General features: G+C 43.0%; 1 protein-coding gene across 1 annotated transcript in view; it reads right to left on the bottom strand.

The window, feature by feature from the left end:
* The window catches only part of LOC308089988 (neurobeachin-like), a gene marked incomplete at both ends in the record, with an annotated part of 234,794 nt that overhangs the window by 36,180 nt on the left and 179,732 nt on the right, over window positions 1-18,882 (bottom strand). The window contains 7 exon segments of the mRNA XM_080434989.1: window positions 957-1,021; window positions 3,773-3,834; window positions 6,009-6,142; window positions 10,555-10,674; window positions 12,651-12,777; window positions 15,539-15,693; window positions 18,246-18,382. Of these exon segments, the coding sequence (XP_080291115.1) occupies window positions 957-1,021; window positions 3,773-3,834; window positions 6,009-6,142; window positions 10,555-10,674; window positions 12,651-12,777; window positions 15,539-15,693; window positions 18,246-18,382 (800 nt within the window).

Here is an 18,882-nt window from a genome sequence, read left to right as displayed (position 1 = left end):
ATGCTGAATAAATAATGGACCTTGATATGAAAAAGGACCATGTCTCTTATTTGAATTTCACAAAAAGAGTGTGGAGTTTGCCAAGTTCCAACTAACTAGATGCTGTGCACAGCTGCTGCCTCTCAAAGGGTTAAGAGCTGGGTTACAAAAAGACCCGCCCCCACCTGCCTCTGATTGGCCTACCGAACTTCCGCTTCTGTGACGCACACGACAGCCCTGCGGAAGCAGGAAGCGCGCCCGAGATACGAACGCTTCAGAGCCGAAGGAGGCGTCTACCTTTATATGTCTATGGTTGTAACCACTCTTTATAGCTCTCAATCAGGGAAAGCATCGGTTTGCATCTCTTACAGAGGCTGAGAAAAATAATTTCTTTAGTGAACATCTGTAACATTTTCCAGAAAACTGTTAGGATTTATAAGGTGTTTTTTAGGTGTTTTTTTTAATAATCGGCCTCAGGTCTAAATGGGCTTAGTATAGAGTGGAGGGACTCTGGTCAACTAAACTGTATAGGGCAGGGGTCTTCAAGGTTTTTCAGGCCAAGGACCCCCTAGCTGAGAGAGAGATGAAGCAGGGACCCCCTCTATATTGTATACACTTGCGTTTCAGATTAAACTTTCTTTTTTTTACTTGGTCTGCTCTTTTTTTCCCTCTACACATCTATACCTCTTTGCCAAAAATAGCCTCGCTATGCGCATAGCGAGGCGTTGTGAGCTTGTAGATCTGCTATTTTAGGCTAAAGTTCTCCTCAGAATAGGGATGCTAGGGTTCAAGTGGTTAATGTAAAAAATAAATAAATCATATCACACAAAGATTTGGCGGCCCCCATGTAGTAACTCTGAGGACCCCCCTAGGGGTCCCGGACCCCCTGTTGAAGACCCCTGGTATAGGGTCTATAAAGTGGTTACAAATCAATGATGGGTGTGTGTGTGGGGATAGTGGGTTCGGTGATTATTTACCTCCCCTCGTTTATGAGCTCAATGAAGGCCAGGCCAGCATTCTTCTGAATGGAGTTCTGCCACTCCTGAAAGTGAAAAGAGAAATCAATCATTCATTCAACCAACCAACCCGTATTTATACCTCAGGATCACACTGAGGGAGAGACCCTCATATCGTGGGCAGAACACCTCTTTTTTCTTAAATTAACGCCCTACTTGATCATACTACAGCGTCACACAAAAGTGTCAAAAGTAGCAGATCTACAAGCTCGAAAACACGGCGCTTTGTGGAACTGCTACTTTTGCCGTTTTGAATTTGAATCAGGAAAAGTAACAGTTTTGGACATTTGGAAGAGGTTTCCGTCCGACAGAGACAATATCTAATACGGCCACAGAGTTACAGTACAACAAAACAAGAACAACCTTGTTTTTGTTAAAGGAGTAGTTCACCCAAAAAAATACTTATTTTCTATCAATTACACACCCCATGAAGCATTGAATTCATGGAGTTTTTTTTGTTTTTGTCGCATTCCTGAGCCAATAATTTGATGACCGGCTGTCTCTCTGGTAGGAGACACAAAGAGTCTCCTTTGAGTCTCCCACTGGATACATTAGCAGCTTTCCGTCGGTCATCAAATTACTGACTTAGGAATGGGACAAAAAAAAAAATCTCCATGAATTCAATGCTTCATGGGGTGTGTAAATGGTAGAAAATAAGATATTTTGGCGGTGAACTGCTCTTTTAATACAATTGTAGAGAAAGAATTCGCTGTGATTGGCCACATTGGGTATATTATTATACAAACCACAGTAAGTATAATTTGGCCCTAAGCGTGAGCATATATAATAGTTCACTGTCAAAACTTTCATATATCCTCACATCAAAAAGCAGGAAGCAGTGCAGCAGACGAATGCATTAGGAGCTTTCTACAGTAAATGTCAATGAAAACGCAGCCTATGATTACTGTCTGTGTGTGTGTGTGTGTGTGTGTGTGTGTGTGTGTGTGTGTGTGTGTGTGTGTGTGTGTGCGTGTGCGTGTGCGCGTGCGCGTGCGCGTGCGTCCATGCACGTATAAGTGCTATAGACTTCTAAAACTAGCAGCCGAAGGTTTCTAAAAGCCAGGAGAAACGTTGAAAGCTTTCTAAGACTAAGAGCGCTCCATTAGCTCCAACTGGTGCTGATGGTAGTTGGAGGGCACCGGGGGGAGCTTCTCCAGTTACCTTCCCCGAACCGGAGGATCAATATCTGGGCTAAGTTTCACTCCCATGAGGTCCCTAATGGCAGACGAGGCCGGAGCCACGCGTAATACTATCCTCCCTAACCCTGCAAAGCAGCAAGGAGTGGAGAGGGAGGGCTGATGATGATGATGAGAGGAGAGGACAGGGTGGAGAGGACAGAGATGAAAGCATCCAGACACTGAGTTTAAATGCACATCTGAGAGGCTGGGAAGACCAGAGAAGAAGGATATTAGAAGGAAAAGAGGAGAACAAGAAGAGGTCGGGAAATAAAAAAGGTGCACCGGTGAGTGTAGCTGGATGGATGGAAAAGTAAGAAGAGGAAAAGAGTTGGTGAAGAAGTCAGAAATGGAAAAAGTGCTCTTCCAGGGTCGAGAACACTAGAAGAACGAAACCCCGGGACTGCAACGTGCAAATGGAAGGAAACAACAGAGAGTCAATGGGAGACCAAATAACTGATGATATATAAGGACTCCTGAATCTGCACTGATGGCGAGGAAGACAGAGATCAAATTGTAAGTAATACTCTGTTAATAACGCATTGATTTAGCCCAGTGGTTCTCAACCTTTACAGGCCCCTCAAAATAATCATATTTTAACCCCCCACCCACCCTGATAAGGACTTGGAATGTAGGAGTTGAGGCATTCAATTTATGTTGACTCAGTTCTACAGATAAATATTGTGAAAATAGCCAATATACAAGCTCACAACGCCTCGCAACGTAGATCGTCTATTTTTGCCTCTTATATTATTTGACAATTTGGCCAATGTTTGATCATTTTTTATAGTATAGTTTGTTGATAACTTTTGGTGCAAAATGGTCATTTTTCTTGTCTTTCTTTTTCTTTTCTTGAGGTATCAAAAAGGTCTTGAAACTCCTTAAATTGTCATCTGGGGAGCCCCCACCCCCCAAAATCACGTGGGGACCCCACTAGGGGTCCCGACCCACAGGTTGAGAACCACTGTTTTAGCCGATGGACTCGACAAACCATAACTTTGAGTATTGTCTGTTGGCTGCTCTTTTATTTTTTTTATTTTTTTGCAAAACTATTAGCAAAAAGTGAGAAAAAACATAGTGGAGCTTTAAACGATGTGTAAAAATGTATACGGTGTGTGGCTTGATGATGAAAGCTATCTATGGCGAGATTAAGCAGGATATTAAATCTTTATGTTATATCTGTTACATCCGCAATGCGCCGACTGTAAAGTCATCCATGATGGCTGGTCTGTATCCCGACACCTCCATGAGGTCACTTTGACCTGTCTCTCAAACAGGGAAACCAAATTGAATATGGTGACTAAAAATAATGACTTCAACATGGCCCAGAAACATTACAACTAATAAAGGACGACTCATTTAGACCTTTGAAGACAACAGGGAAGTAGATTTGAGTACAGTAGATGTATGGATGAGATGGATAAGATAGATGGAGGGACAGCAAGCAGGCCAAGAGGCAGAGAAGATACTGTAGGCCTAAAACATAACCTCACACTATGTATGTTGGTAAGTAAATACGATAGCGTCATGTAGATAGGTAGGTAGGTAGGAAGGTACTGTAGATAAGTAAGTAGGTAGGTGCTTAGTTAGGTAGGTACAAACCTGAGAACAAAGCAGCATTACGAGCTCCACCACAGACGTACTTGACTTCATACACACCAGGCCTGCGGTAGAGATACATAGAGCACAGTCACAAATCTCTCTCTCTCTCTCGCTCGTTTGCTCTCTCGCACGCATGCATGCAGGGGCGCGCGCACGCACACACACACACACACACACATGCAATATTAAGAGAGAGACCGGGTCTCACACACACACACACACACACACACACACACACACACACACACACACACACACACACACACACACACACACATACCTCACAGAGTCTCAGAACAAAAGTATTATCAAAGCATCGATACAGTATGGTGTGTTAGTAGTTACAGCATTACATCCGTTAAGAGATCGTATATAGTCATTATATTATGATTTTTATTGTAATTACTGAATAAAGCATGCTACGGAAAAAGACAGGAACAAACAGCAGACAACAGCAGACAGAAGGACAGAGGAAAGGAGAGGAGAAGAGAGAGAACCCAGAAAAAAAAGACTGAAGAATAGAGGGAGCTGGAGAAAAGGAGTGACCCCATAAATTATGTCATAATTATTATATTTAAGTCTCTCTCTTTCATTTTTTTTTTTTACTGTATGTTGGTTTGTTTACTGTTGAGTGAGAAAACAATGTTGCACATTAAAGATAATCATCTGGGGACCCCTCAAAATAATTTGAAGGACCCCCCCTGGGGGTCCCGACCCCAGTTTGGGAACCATTGTGTTAGAGGTTAGAGAGAGAGAGAGAGAGAGAGAGAGAGAGAGAGAGAGAGAGAGAGAGAGAGAGATTTCGACCAACATAGAGACAGTGGGTGAGACAGACATTAGACCAGGAAGCAAGTGGTTACAGGAAGGAACATTCACCACAGAGTCTAACTACAGTATAACAGTAATGCTCATAATCTGAGCTAACATTGTTGACATTGTTTATGCTAGCAGCTAGCCGTCTGATTGCATCATGTGACTGATTCATACCTGACTGACGAATGAGTGAGGCAGCCAGCTGACACATGCACTACACTCACTCACTCACTGATCACGCACACACACACACACACACACACACACACACACACACACACTAGGCCTGTCACAATTATAACATAATCGCCTATTTTTTTTTTTGATAATCGCAACTATTTTTGCATAATCGTCACAATCGTTTCCGTGTTAAAAAATGGTCACACATTTTTCAAATATAAAAAAAAACAGAAATAGCAGATCTACAAGCTTACAACGCGTCGTAGATATTTATTTTCATATGTTTCAATGTTCAATGCCAAACACACAATTAAATCGTTAATCGCAAATTATTTGAGTGACAATTAATCGTCAACTTAAATTTGTAATTGTGACAGTCCTAAGACAAGTAAGACGCGCGAACGCGGTAAGCGAACGCAAAAAAAGAAAAAAAAGAATGAAAATTTTTTTTTTTTAAAAAGTAGCCAATAAAAAAAATAATTAAAAAAAAAAAAAAAATCTGCTTTAAAAGGAGCATCTTAGAAAAATACAAATTCCCCCAAAAAAAACTTGGAATGTTTTTGAACAATTCAACAAAGTGTTTGAAGTGCCCGTTTCACCCACTTCCGGGGGGCGGAGCCAAAATCCGAGCCCGAAGTATTTGTTCGTAGACCCCCACTTAGGGGGGGTAGAAAAAGTTTGGGAGCGATTCGGGCACTTTTCATTTAACATGGGGTTTCAATGGGGAGTTTTTAGGAGCCTTCTCCGGGGCGTGGCTTCCGGGGGAAGGGGCGGGCTTAAACGCAACCTTGACAGGTGTGTTCAGTTTTCAAAGACCTTTCATTTGATGTATGGTACGTCTAAATTGGACATTTACTTATCTCAGAGGAGCTGCACACAGGCAGTGCACACAGAGACACAGAGAGAGAGAGACACAGAGAGAGACACAACCCAAGCAGGGTTACATAGTAAGCTCCACTTGGTCGGAGGCGCGGCTTCGCCGCGCCTCCTCCCGCGTTCGCAACAAGCACGCATGCACGCACGCACGCACACACACGCATACGCACGCACACACATACACACACACACACACGCACACACACACACACACACACACAGGAGCAGTGCAGTGCAGTGCAGCCGGGGCGACAGTGAGGACGACAGGGTGTAATGGTGGAGACTCCAGACGAGGACCAGACGAGGACCAGACGGGACCACAGAGAAGACACCAGTTAGAAGGTAGAAGGAGCATGGTGTACAGCACCTGTACCTTCTATGAGCAGCTCCTGACCATGGGAGCCCAGCAGCGTCCTGGACAGGAACGGAGCAAAGTCCACGAAGATCTCCCTCAGCAGGGGGGCCACCTTCTCCAGGGCACGCTCCAGCTTAGTGGTGATGCTGTTGTTATAGGAGGAGAAAAGAGGAGGGAGGGAGGGGGTGGGGGGGGTGGAGGAGAGTGGAAGATAGAAACAGACATAGAAACGAGAGAGAGAGAGAGAGAGAGAGAGAGAGAGAGAGAGAGAGAGAGAGAGAGAGAGAGAGAGAGAGAGAGAGAGAGAGAGAGATTGGAGTCATTTAAAGCCCAAAGCCACTTTGCTAGAGGTTTAGGTTGTGTAGTCACCTTGCCATGATGTAATTCCAAATAGCTGCGATATCTTCAATAGCTGCTCCATTGATTAGAAATTGATTTTAAAAAAAAATGTGTCTCCTCCTTGACTTACATTGAAGTAGGTCTCAAACAAAGTCACTCTTTTCAGCATGCAAATGAACACAAACAAAGACGATTTTTACTATGTGTAACATTACAAAACCCTCTCTGTGTTGTTTTTCATTCAATACAAATGTTAACTAACAGTTGATTTTTTATTATTTGAATATCTGAATCCGGATCTGTGGATACAGTCCGGCTCTTCTTCTACTAATTCAAATGGTAAAATCAACAGGAAGTTGACATTTTTATTAATAAAAATAAAAAAGTAAAAAAAAACGAATGTAATTGTCAATGAAGGTTATTTTGGATTATCATTTTCTAATTAACAGAGCAACTATTGAAAACATATCATGAACATTTGGAGTTACATCATGGCAAGCTAACTACATAATATATAACCCAAACCTATATGTCATTGTGCTTCAACCCATTAAAACCAGGAAAGCATCTGCGTCATTTCAGATTTTTGCAATATATTGTCTCTGTCGGGTCTCTGTCTCTGTCCAAAACTGTTACTTTTCAGGATACCAACTCAAAAGTAGCAGATCTACAAGCGGATCTGCTACTTTTGATGCTCTCATTTATAAAAAAAACACAAGAAGTTAAAATACGGAGATAAGAGGTTTCTGCCCGACAGCAACGACATATAGCAACATAGGTTTTTCAGAAAACGTAGAAGGCACTTATAGAATTGGCCTCAGGTCTTAATAGGTTAAGTCAACAAGGCGGTACAGACGTAGAAGACGTCAAAACGACCAGCAGTGTTCATACTTTTTAAAGCTGACGTCATGGTACGTTACGTTACGGCGGCCATGTTGGAGCAGGTAATGGAAGGGTTAATGGCGTTATGTGTTGCATGTTGAACGTTAGGGGTTAATCACGAGGCCACTGTAGCTACAAGCTAGTAGACGGTTTCATCATTCTGCAATTGTGCAACTTCCTGTTTGTAACCGTTTTCATATTAATTTGTATTTTTAGACATTAACTCTTTCAGTGCCAAGAGTATTTTCATAAAGTTGCAATTTGCGTTTTTTTTGAAATTTTTCATTCAAATAAATGTTCTGATTGGGTTTTTAAACCCATAATACAGTTCTACCAGTAGAGAGCAACAAATCGACACATTGATGACCTCGCTGGCTCACTCACCCCCTCCCAAACAGGCTCACGTCATATCCGGTCATAACCGGATGTTGACATTTTCGACAATCGTTGATTGGGCTAAATTACGATGCGACACGCGACTACGATGACTGATCGTCACCCAGACCAAAGAGAGTAGACGTGGACCTCTCCGTTCGCTTTTTATACCGTGTGAAAAAACGTGACTTTCCCTATTCTGGCCGAAAATCACCGGAGAAAAACAACGTGACCCGGAAATGATTTTTTTTTTTTACATCCGGCTCCGGGTGAGTCTGAAGGAGTCAGGAAGCGAAAGTGATCATGAAAAATAAACAGAATAGCGCGACCACAGTCAAAAGTAAAAACTCGGGATTTCTCGTGCTGGCACTGAGGGTACTCGGGAAAAACTCGGGATATCTCGGGGCGTGGCACTGAGAGAGTTAAGTTATCTATCACACAAATATTTGGCGGCCCCCCTGTAGTAACTCTGAGGACCCTCCACAGTGGTCCCGGACCCCCTGTTGAAAACTACTGCAACAGTAGTTTGCTAACTAGGTAAATTAATGGTATTATTATTATTATATATTTTTTTAATTCTCTAGTGGTGTAGACTGAGAGAACGAGCCCAATCGATGGTCTTGAAGGGCGGATCCAAACCCAGCCGCCCGGATTCGTGCGGGGCTTCCTATTGCTTCACCAATCTATGTCCCCGCCTCCCCTCCCCTCCCCACCCCCCCCCCCCCCAGCCCGTGCACGGAGCACGCTGACGTCACCAAATTGACAAATTTAGAGCGACGCCCCTCTGCACTCTGATTGGTTAGGAGATAACAAGGTCCTAAGACCATCGTTCCTGCATGGCTCTCCCAGGCTTTTTTTCTTTTGTAACAAAAAAAAAAGCATGGGTTTCCGAGGCTACTAGTGGTGTAAATAGAGATCAGGAAGTTGACATGGGTTTCACGTGTCTCCTCGCAACCACAGAATGTTGAAACCGTCTACAAAAGGACTGGAGATGGACGTGCAAAAAACTAAAAGTAGAAGAGAAAAACAGAAAATAATAAAGAGAAATGCTAAAGCATAGGTTTGTTGTTACCAAATGCCACAAATGCATTTGTATTGATGTTAACAGAAAATGTGTAACACTGTGTCTGTGTGTGTGTATGTGTGTGTGCGTGTGAGAGAGAGAGAGAGAGAGAGAGAGAGAGAGAGAGAGAGAGAGAGACAGAGAGAGAGAGATACACTTTTATCCTACGCTCTATTGACAAAATACAGAAAGCACAGAGGATCGCTTGCAAACTGAGAGAGCTAAAAAAAGGCAAGCTTCCAACAGTGCGTACAATAAATAAGTGAAGTGCATTAGCTCCAGCAGTATAAGCATGTGACAAAATACTACTTAACCCATTGATACCTGGAACGCGTCTGTGTCACTTTAGATGTCTTTGGCTATTCTAAAATAGCAGATATACAAGCTCATAGCGCGGCACCGAGTGCCGCGCTACGAGCTTGTAGATCTGCTATTTTTTTTTAATTGTGAATTTTACTTTTTTAGATTTTTTTTCAAAAAACTGTTAGGATTTAGATTTTTTTAAATAATCGCCTCAGGTCTTATCTTAATGGGTTAAAAGAAATACTCTAACTCTTTGGAGTGCCGGTGACACACAATTTAATGCGGCCCCACAATGTACCAGACAATCAGTATTAGGTCACTGTTTGAGCTAAAAAAAACTAAGGTTGAGAACCACTGGATTAGGTCAAAACAAGCCCTCCAAGCAGGCTAAAAAACAAACGCTGTGAGTGATTCAGTTTCAAACTCTTATCCGTGTCTGATTAAAAGGCAAGACCACTTTGGTAGAGGTTTGGGTTGTGTAGTTACCTCTCCATGATGTATCTCCAAAGGTGGACAAGAAATCTAAAATAATTGCTCCATTGATTAGAAATTGATCATTTAAAATATTGTGTGTATTAATAAAACAAACAGTACTGGGTTTTGTGATGTCCAATATTGTCTGAATCAGCTTTGTTTGTGTTTGTTTACGTGCTGAAAGAGTGACTTTGAGAGCTGTTTCAGCGTACAATGTAAGTCAATGAGGAGCATATTTTGAATTATCAATTTCTAATCAATGGAGCAATTGTTTTTTTTTATTTCTTGTCCACCTTTAGAGTTTCATCATGGCAAGGTAACTACACAACCCAAACCTCTACCAAAGTGGTCTTACCCTTTAAAGAGTTTGAATGGTTAGTGTGGGGAGGTCCTTAGACCGGCCATGCCAGAAGCGACAGTGACACAGAACTGGCTTCAAATCAAAACCACATTCTCATAGTCGGAGAGGAGGTCTCTGTCTGTCCCTTCGTGCCTGGCATGGCATTCTAGGACCAATTTGACCCAAGTCACACAGCAGCCATTTTACTGACGTTTTGAGTTACTTCATACTCAGAAGCCAGGTCCTAACCCATTAAGACCTGGAACAGTGTCATTTTTAGATTAGAGCTAAAAAGCATTATTTTACACTTTTGGCTATTCAAAAATAGCAGATATACAAGCTCGTAGCGCGGCACCGAGTGCCGCGCTACGAGCTTGTAGATCTGCTATTTTTGAAAAATCGTGAAAATGTGTGCAAATCTTTGAATATATATTTTTTTAAAGTGAACATTTGTAACTCAAATCTTTGCTTCTGGGGGGTCCCTGGAACAACATATTTTGATGAGGGTTGGCGGCCAAATACATATCATTTTGGGGGTCCTTGACATGAAAAAGATTGAGCACCACTGATATAGAAACATACGTTTTTCAGAATACTGTTGAGATTTAGGAGACGTGTAGAATCGGCTTCAGGTCTCAATGGGCTAATAGGCTATGCCTCCGTCCTCAAGCATGTGACGGCAGTGTTACAATGACATTAGTGAAGGCCAAGTGTGGCCGAGTGTGTGTGTGTGTGTGTGGGGGGGGGGGGGGTTGGTATTTCAGGGGCGAGGGTCTCCTTGCCTAAAACACTGTCCTGCATCTCGGGGCGATGCCTGGAAACCTGCCAGCGAGCTAAATGACTTGAGCTCTGGTGGAGTCTGACCGCTGCGCAGTACACCCTGATCCACCTCACAACAGGCACTGCAATGCAAACCAACACACACACACGTATACACAGATTAAATAATGCTCGTGCACGCACGCTTCACGCGTGCACACAAACACACACACGCCACACACACACACACATACACACACATGTACAATGTGTATGTATGCCACCTGCGTTATGTACACCGACATTAATCCTGTTTACGTGCGTGCGTGTGTGTGTGTGTGTGTGTCTGTGTGTGTGTGTGTACGTAAGGAGTGTTATTGTAACTCTGTGGGGGGGGTGTGTCTGTCTGTCTGTGTGTGTCTGTCTGTGTGTGTGTCTGTGTGTGTGTCTGTGTGTCTGTGAGCATGAGTGCATCTGATGCAGGTGTGTGTGTGTGTGTGTGTGTGTGTGTGTGTGTGTGTGTGTGTGTGTGTGTACACGTAAGGAGTGTTATTGTAACTCTGTGTAGAAAACGGAACCAAATGGAGTTATGATTTTAGAGCCACATTCATCACTTGAATTTTATTCAGACAAAACCTCTCTAACTAATAATAGTGGAGATGTAGTGGAGTAGAAGTAAAAGTACTGAAAACTGGGAATACTCCAGTAAAGTGAAAAAATTACTTAAGTACTGTACAGTACTTGAATAAATGTACTTAGTTAATTTACATCTCATTGTACTTTTACTCCACTGCAATTATCTACAAACTTTAGTTACTAGTTACTTTGCAGATATAAATTATTATATTATAAAACATACATTAACCACTTTAGCCCTATTTTATACATAGGCTATTTGAAAATAGCCGATCTACAAGCTCACAACGCGTCGCAATGCGACATGTTGTGAGCTTGTAGATCTGCTATATTCAAACATTTTTGTACTTTTACTTTTGGTACTTTAAGTATATTTTCATGCCAGTACCATTGTACTTTTACTCAAGTACATTTGGAACACAGGCCTTTTGCTTGTAACAGAGTATTTTGATATTGTGGTATTGCTACTTTTAATTAAGTAAAATATCTGAGTACTTCTTCCACCACTGTCCTGTGTCCAGCACCAGTTCTCTGTCATACGGGATACTGTTTACTAAAAAGCTGGAGAGACGGGGAGGTCTCTCTTACTGAACAAAACACTCTAAATAGGCAATGATGCCTGTTTGACATGCAATTATCAATGATCGTTATATATAGCTTTAACGTTTTAACAAAAACACATCACTTACACCCCCCTCCCCCTTTGAGAGCAGATGAAGGACCAGGTGATATGGATGGGATGTGGGGAAATATGGGGGGGTACAAGCCAGAGGGTACATGTGCGTGATGAGAACGTGATGAGGACAGCCCAAAACGAAGGTAAGAAGACAGTAGTCGTATTTCCATACAATTGTCGAGACAGTTGTATGCACACTTTTCAAAATGTTGCAAAAAGAATCTGCAGGGATGTGCGGATTGCACATATACACAAATAAATAAAGTCCCCTGGACTCCTGTGTAGAACGTATTATTAACGTTTCAAACATAGCCAAAAGATGGCTGGTCTACAAGCTCAGAATGTGTCAAATTGGGGACTCGTTGTGAGCTTGTGGATCAGCTATTGTTACATGTTTTCAGTGGTGGAAAAAGTAATACATTTTTTTACTTAAGTAAAAGTATCAATACTGCAATATAGAAATACTCTACTCAAATGTACTTGAGTAAAAGTACAAAAGTATTGGTATCAAAATGTACTTAAAGTAAAGTGGTTAATATATGTTTTATCTCAAAATTGTACTTAAATACAGTACTAGAGTACATGTACTTAGATACTTTCTACCACAGACTTTTTTCTAATTCTCTTTCTTTTCTTTTTTTTTTACAATTTTGCATACATGGTTTAGTGTTTTCCTGATGCCGTGCTGCATCATCATTCACAGTGAAACGGTTGTATGGAAAACACGGCCGCTGGACTGAGTGACAGCGAGGAGAACACATGACGTCGAGGCAAATAGAGAGGGGAGGGGGGCGTGTGACCTCTGACCTCATGTTCTCCATGCTGTCCTCTGGCATGGGAGCCACGGTCTGAACCGCCGGGAGGTTCTTGCTGGTGGCGCCGTTGACGAAGGACGAGGAAGAGGATGAGGAGGAGGATGCAGAGTCTGTGGCGCCTGGGTGGGAAACAGAGAGAGAGAGAGAGAGAGAGAGAGAGAGAGAGAGAGCAGGAACAGAGAGGCACAGTGACGGTAAATCCAAAAATTCCTCTGCCCCATATATTCTCATATTGGGGTCCGGGGACCCCCAGGGTGTTAAGCATTAAAGTTAGCTTAACCACTCTATATTTATACTTTAGGGTAAATTAACTAGTACATTTTTGAACGTTTTTTCTTTTAATGTTATACGCACATCATCTCTTATAGAGAACTGAAGTCTGACATCACTGGATATGAAGCATCAACTGACGGTGAAAGTACTATTTTTCCAATTTGAATAAAAAACACAGTTCTTATATGACGCGATCTAATATTTGGATCTCCAATAAAAAAAATACTCTGTGACCCAGGGTAGCGGAAGTGAGTGACATCAGGACGTTGGTACTCCCTGACTCCCTGTCTTTTCTTCAAAGGGTTTTAAAGGACCAAAAGCACAACACAGGTAACAAAAAAACAACAACACATCTTTATTCTATTCCATTGTCTGGAGGTTAACGTCATCTGTTGCTGTTGGTTGTCATGGCCGTCAGTTTCCACCTGATGTCGTGTGGGAGTGCAGAGCGCTCCAGACCGTACTGAATAACCACTAGCTCGCACAACGTCTTCAGGCTAGGACTTAAGTCTAAGATGCACAGGTCTTCCTTGAAGAGGACGACACGCTCTCCCACCATGATGCACATACATGTACGAGAAGACATCGAGGGGCATTTCCCCTTAGGCTCAACCTCCTTCCCGGAGAGGGTCTCTGAATTGAATTTCCACAGGGCATTGTCGTTGTTGGCCTGTGCGTAGCCAAATACGTATAGCTCTCTGTTGTAGGCAAAGCCTGAATGCCACACGTATTGTGTTGGAAGCTGTTCAGAAGATGTGGTCAGCCAGCAGTCGGTATCTGTGTCAAACGCTCTGATGCACCCTCGGCTGCCAAATACAAAAATCTTTGTCCCGACAACAGTACAAGACCAGTAATAAGCAGGTGGCGGAGAGCCTCTGGTGTCAATTAAGGACCAGACCATTGTGGTGGTGTCCAACTTGTAGATGTCATTACAGTATGCAGTCAGACGAGTGGATCCTCCGCAGATATACATGACCTTCCTCAAGACACAGGCTTGGTGGTGGGCCCTCGCCTCTGGAACAGCCCCAGAAACCTTGACCTTGGACCATCTGTTGGTGTCGACGTCAAATGCGTGAAGCACTTCGCAGATCTCCATTCTGTTATAGGTGAACTTAAACCCACCCCAGATGTAGATTATATCTTCTATCAGCACGGCCGTGAAGCTCCAGTGCATGCAGGGAACCTCTAGGGGACATTCTCCTCTTCTGGGTGTCACTGGGGACAATTTCCTCCAGCTCAAGGACACTGTGTTGAAGATGTTCACATCAATAGGACGATCCATAGAGGACCCTCTAAAGGAGTACACCTTGAGGCCGACTGCCACAGCAGCATAAAGGCCTATCCCTGGTCCTCCGTTGTCTTTGGCCACTGTCCAGCACAACATCTCTCTCTCTCTTTCTCTCACCAAAATCTGTTTCCAGTTGGTCTTTGGGGCTACTGAACCCTTGGCTTACACTTCCTCTTCCGCTTCCTCTTCCTTTGAAGCGGGTACCTATGGAGAGCTCTAGAACACCAACAGGCTTTGTAAACGCCCTGCAACACTTTATATAGACTGACCAGAGCTCTGGTCTGATGTCAGCCGCAACACAAACCGTTGCCTTGGGCACTCGCTCACCTAGCTCTATAAACGCCATTGACTCGAAAACGCGTCAATTACTACTTAATCCACCCACGCCATTGACGCGTTTGACGCGTTGGACTCGCGTTCATTGTTTAATCTCTGATCGCGCTATGCTGCTTAAAATTCAATGTTATTTTCGAGTTCCACTTACTTCACGGACATCTGCATCCGGTTTCATGACCTGGGTTCCGTTTCCGGTTTTTGATTCTTTTCCCCCGGTCATTTTCGTCCATAATAGGTAAACAAACGGTTTTTCACATGGTATAACTAACAAACGGACAGGTTATCTTCTATAATCTATGGTCTGGGTGACGATCAGTCATCGCCGTCGTGTATCACATTGTAATTTTCGCCGATCAGAGAATCTGTGACGACTTCACATGCGGATTCATGTATTTGACAGTTGCACTGGCTGTGAACAGGGCCAGTGAGTGATCAAGCTGATGAAGATGGCTATGTGCTGCTCTCTAGTGGTGGGTGATCGTATGAGTTCAAAAGTCCAACCTGGACAGTTTATATGGAAATTAAGTACCAAAATAACAAAACAAAAAAACACGAAAATTGCTGGCACTGGGGGAGTACTTTATGAAAATACTCTGGCAGTCAAAGAGCTAGCAGTTGGCTCAGGCTCAGCTTGTGCACGCTGCCAGTATTGGTAAACGGGAATAATTACGTCAATTACGTCAGAGGCAGTGAATGAGTTAAGAAGTTTGCGACGTCTCTGCCGGCGGGACCCCCCCCCTCCGGGTGGGGGGACAACTGTCCCCTTTAGCCCCGCCTGTCAGCGGGCCTGTGTGTGTGTATGTGTGTGTGTGTGTGTGTGTGTGTGTGTGTGTGTGTGTGTGTGTGTGTGTGTGTGTGTGTGTGTGTGTGTGTGTGTGTGTGTGTGTGTGTGTGCGTGCGTGCGTGCGTGCGTGCGTGCGTGCGTGTGTGTGTGTGCATGCGTGCGCGTGTGTGCGTGTGTGTGTGTGTGTGTGCTGTCTCACCCGTAGTGTTAATCATGCTCTTGGGCGTGGCAGTGGTAGCGGCAAAGATGTTAGGCGTGCTGCCTGGATTGGCCGCTCCGCTGGTGGTGGGTGTGCCCACCGTGTTGACAGACAGGCTGCCGGGCGGTGGCTTCTTGACTGGCACCACCACGCTCCTATCAGAACATTAAACATTAAGCGCCTTTGGCATAAAATGCATATAGATATCGCTGTTGTCGGTCAGAAACAGTTTATCTCCATATTAATACCCTACTTGATCACACTACAGCGTCACATAAAAGCATCAGTAGCAGATCCACAAGCTTGAAGCCTGAGTTTTGAGCTTGTAGATCTGCTACTTTTGATGCTTTTGAATTTGAATCCTGCAAAGTAACAGTTTTGGACATATGAGGTTTCCACCCGACAGAGACGATATATATATATATATATATATATATATATATATATATATATATATATATATATATATATATATACATACACGTATGTATAGTCATAAGGTATATAAGAACATATAAGAACTGTGTTCCAAAAATAAACAAATCAGCCGGGCAATTTTACTCATTATGGATATGAAGATGATGGTTTTTCAACTGACGGTGTAAAAGTTCTAATTTATCCAAACACAGACGTGGTCAAATGACCTCGAATAGCCGAATAGTCGACTAATCGTTCCAGGGAGTCTGATTCGACTGCCAATCCCTTAGTCAAATCATCATAAAAACATTTATAAAAATGTTTCAACTGAGAGATTGGCCTAGTTTGTTTTGTATTAATTAACTAATAGTTTTCCAAAAATAGGATATATATGATGATTTATTGGGAGAAACCAAGCAAGTATATGTTAAATCAGACATTAAGCACCCCCACAATCTTTTTGAGAGATTGGCAGTCGAATCAGACTGATTCGACTGCCAATCTCTCAGCCGAATCATGCCAAAAAATAAATACAAAAATGATTCGACCACCAGTATATATATATATTATATATATAGTATATAGGCAACATTTGGCCAATCAGATTCAACTATATCAATTCTTAGTCGGGGACAGGCCTACTATAATACAGACTGAGGGGGTCGTGAGGGGGTTTCGGGTGTGCTCAGTGAGTGGAACGGTAAATAAAAGAGTTCATGAATACAGACAGACGGGTGGGAATGGATGCAGGTTGACTGCCTAATGCCTTTTTCATGTGTGGTCTGGTCACAGACAGACGGCTCTAAAAGCAGGTGGTGGTGCTATACCAGGGAGGTGGATGTGACTAACACTGGCTGTGATGATGTGACTGTCAGTGCACCACTGTGTCTTCAGTCGCTATAACTCCAGCTCTTAACCCATTCAATCCGGGGAACGCATCTGTGTCATTTTAAGATTTATTTGGCTATTCAAAAAAATAGCAGCTCTACAAGCTCATAGTGCGGCACCGAGTGCCGCACTATGAGCTTGTAAATCTGCTATTTTTAGAAAAATCACTTGTAGATCTGCTATTTTTGTGCACATCTTTGAATATATATGTTTTTAAGGCGAACATTTTTTACTAAAATCTTTGCTTCTGGGGATTCTACAGATGTTTTCCAAATACTAACAGTTTTTTGAAAAAACGTATGTTGCTATAAGCGTTTTTCATGTCAAGGACCCCCAAAATTATATGTATTTGGCCACAGACCCCCATCTCAAAATATGTTGTTCCAGGGACCCCCCAGAAGCAAAGATTTGAGTTAAAAAAAGTTTAAAAAAAATATATATATATATTCAAAGATTTGCACAAATGTTCACGATTTAAAAAAAATTGCAGATCTACAAGCTCACTCGGTGCAGCGTGATGAGCTGGTAGATCTGCTATTTTTGAATAGCCAAAGAAATCTTAGGATGACACAGATGCGTTCCCGGATTGAATGGGTTAAGGTTCGCCGTGGACCAGGATGATACGAGAAATGAGTCACTCTGTACCAGCGGAACCATATTTTATTCAGCACTCAGTGAAAGAAAAGTCTGGATGTCGAATATAGTTTGGCGCTGGTATGAAAAGAAGAGGAATTGGGAGAAACTAGTTATTCTGGTCACGTCAGGACTGATGCTGTCCCCATGAGGCTCACCACAGGGAGGCTGTCTGGTAAACACTTATGGGTACCATGGGTAAATGGGCAGGAAAAGGAAGTTAATGGCGTCTGATATATGTGTCTGGTGTATTTTTTTGTTGTTGGTTGTGGTGTGTGTCGGGCAGAATAACCTCTGCAGACCATATTTTGGAAACCTGAGGTTGTCTAGAATCAAGTGGTATCTCTATCTTTGTGCTACCTCTAAATTTGAGCGTGCCTCAGTCTCCGAAAGACAGTCTCGTCGGCGTTCTAGCCAGCAATCCCGCAGGTGTCATTGGGGTAATGAAACATTGGGGGGAAAAACACATTTTGGACCACTCTTTTTCTTGGGACCATCAAAATCTTTATACTAGAGGTCCTATGGATGCCAAAAATCCAGAGTTGAAAAAAAAATAAGGGGTGCACGCGGACCCCTTCTAGGACCTTTACAATGTATAGACATTTTGCTTTTTTCTTTTCACTTAAAAGGGTCGGTCTGTGTGCCAAATTTCTTGTGAATGCTGCCAGTAGGCTAACTAAAACCTCCACACATGTTCTTTCACATATCTCTGTGTGATCTCTCCTTTCCCCATAGGTGGAATATAACACCAGGGACGGAGTGTGTGTACCTGTCGAAGGAGTGGAACTGCATGGGCAGCATGGGGTGTGTCTTGAGGGCGGGGTCTGGGTGGTACGGTGTTGGCCCCACCTCCTGCCCCGCCTCCCCACCGTCAATGGGACCCGCCACCAAACTCTTCAGGATCTCCTGCGAAGGCCGAGAGAGAACACACATTAATAAGTAAAAAAAAAAACTAAACACAGTATGATAAGAAATGCCCATACTGTGAAAATAAAACTAAAAAACAATTATAAGAAATGACCTATTTGAAACGGATGATAACATAATAACGTTTGTTGCGACCTCTTCAAAACACACACACACACACACACACACACACACACACACACACACACACACACACACACACACACACACACACACACACACACACACACACACACACACACACACACACACACAACTACTTTCCACTGAGTGTTATCGACTGGTATATTGACTAATGTGAAGTGTGCCGTTTCTTTTGTGGAAGAAGAGACACACAAAGAGGGAGACAAAGAGAAACACAGAGAGACAAAGGGAGATACACACACACGTGCGCTTGCACACACAGAGTGAGAGAGACTCACGAGACTCACAGAGAGAGAGAAAGACACACACACACGCGCACACACACACACACACAC

Source organism: Gymnoscopelus braueri (assembly GCF_963280865.1).
Source record: "Gymnoscopelus braueri genome assembly, chromosome: 8".
NCBI classification, from domain to species: Eukaryota; Metazoa; Chordata; class Actinopteri; order Myctophiformes; family Myctophidae; genus Gymnoscopelus; species Gymnoscopelus braueri.
This window is presented reverse-complemented; position numbering and strand designations above follow the sequence as displayed.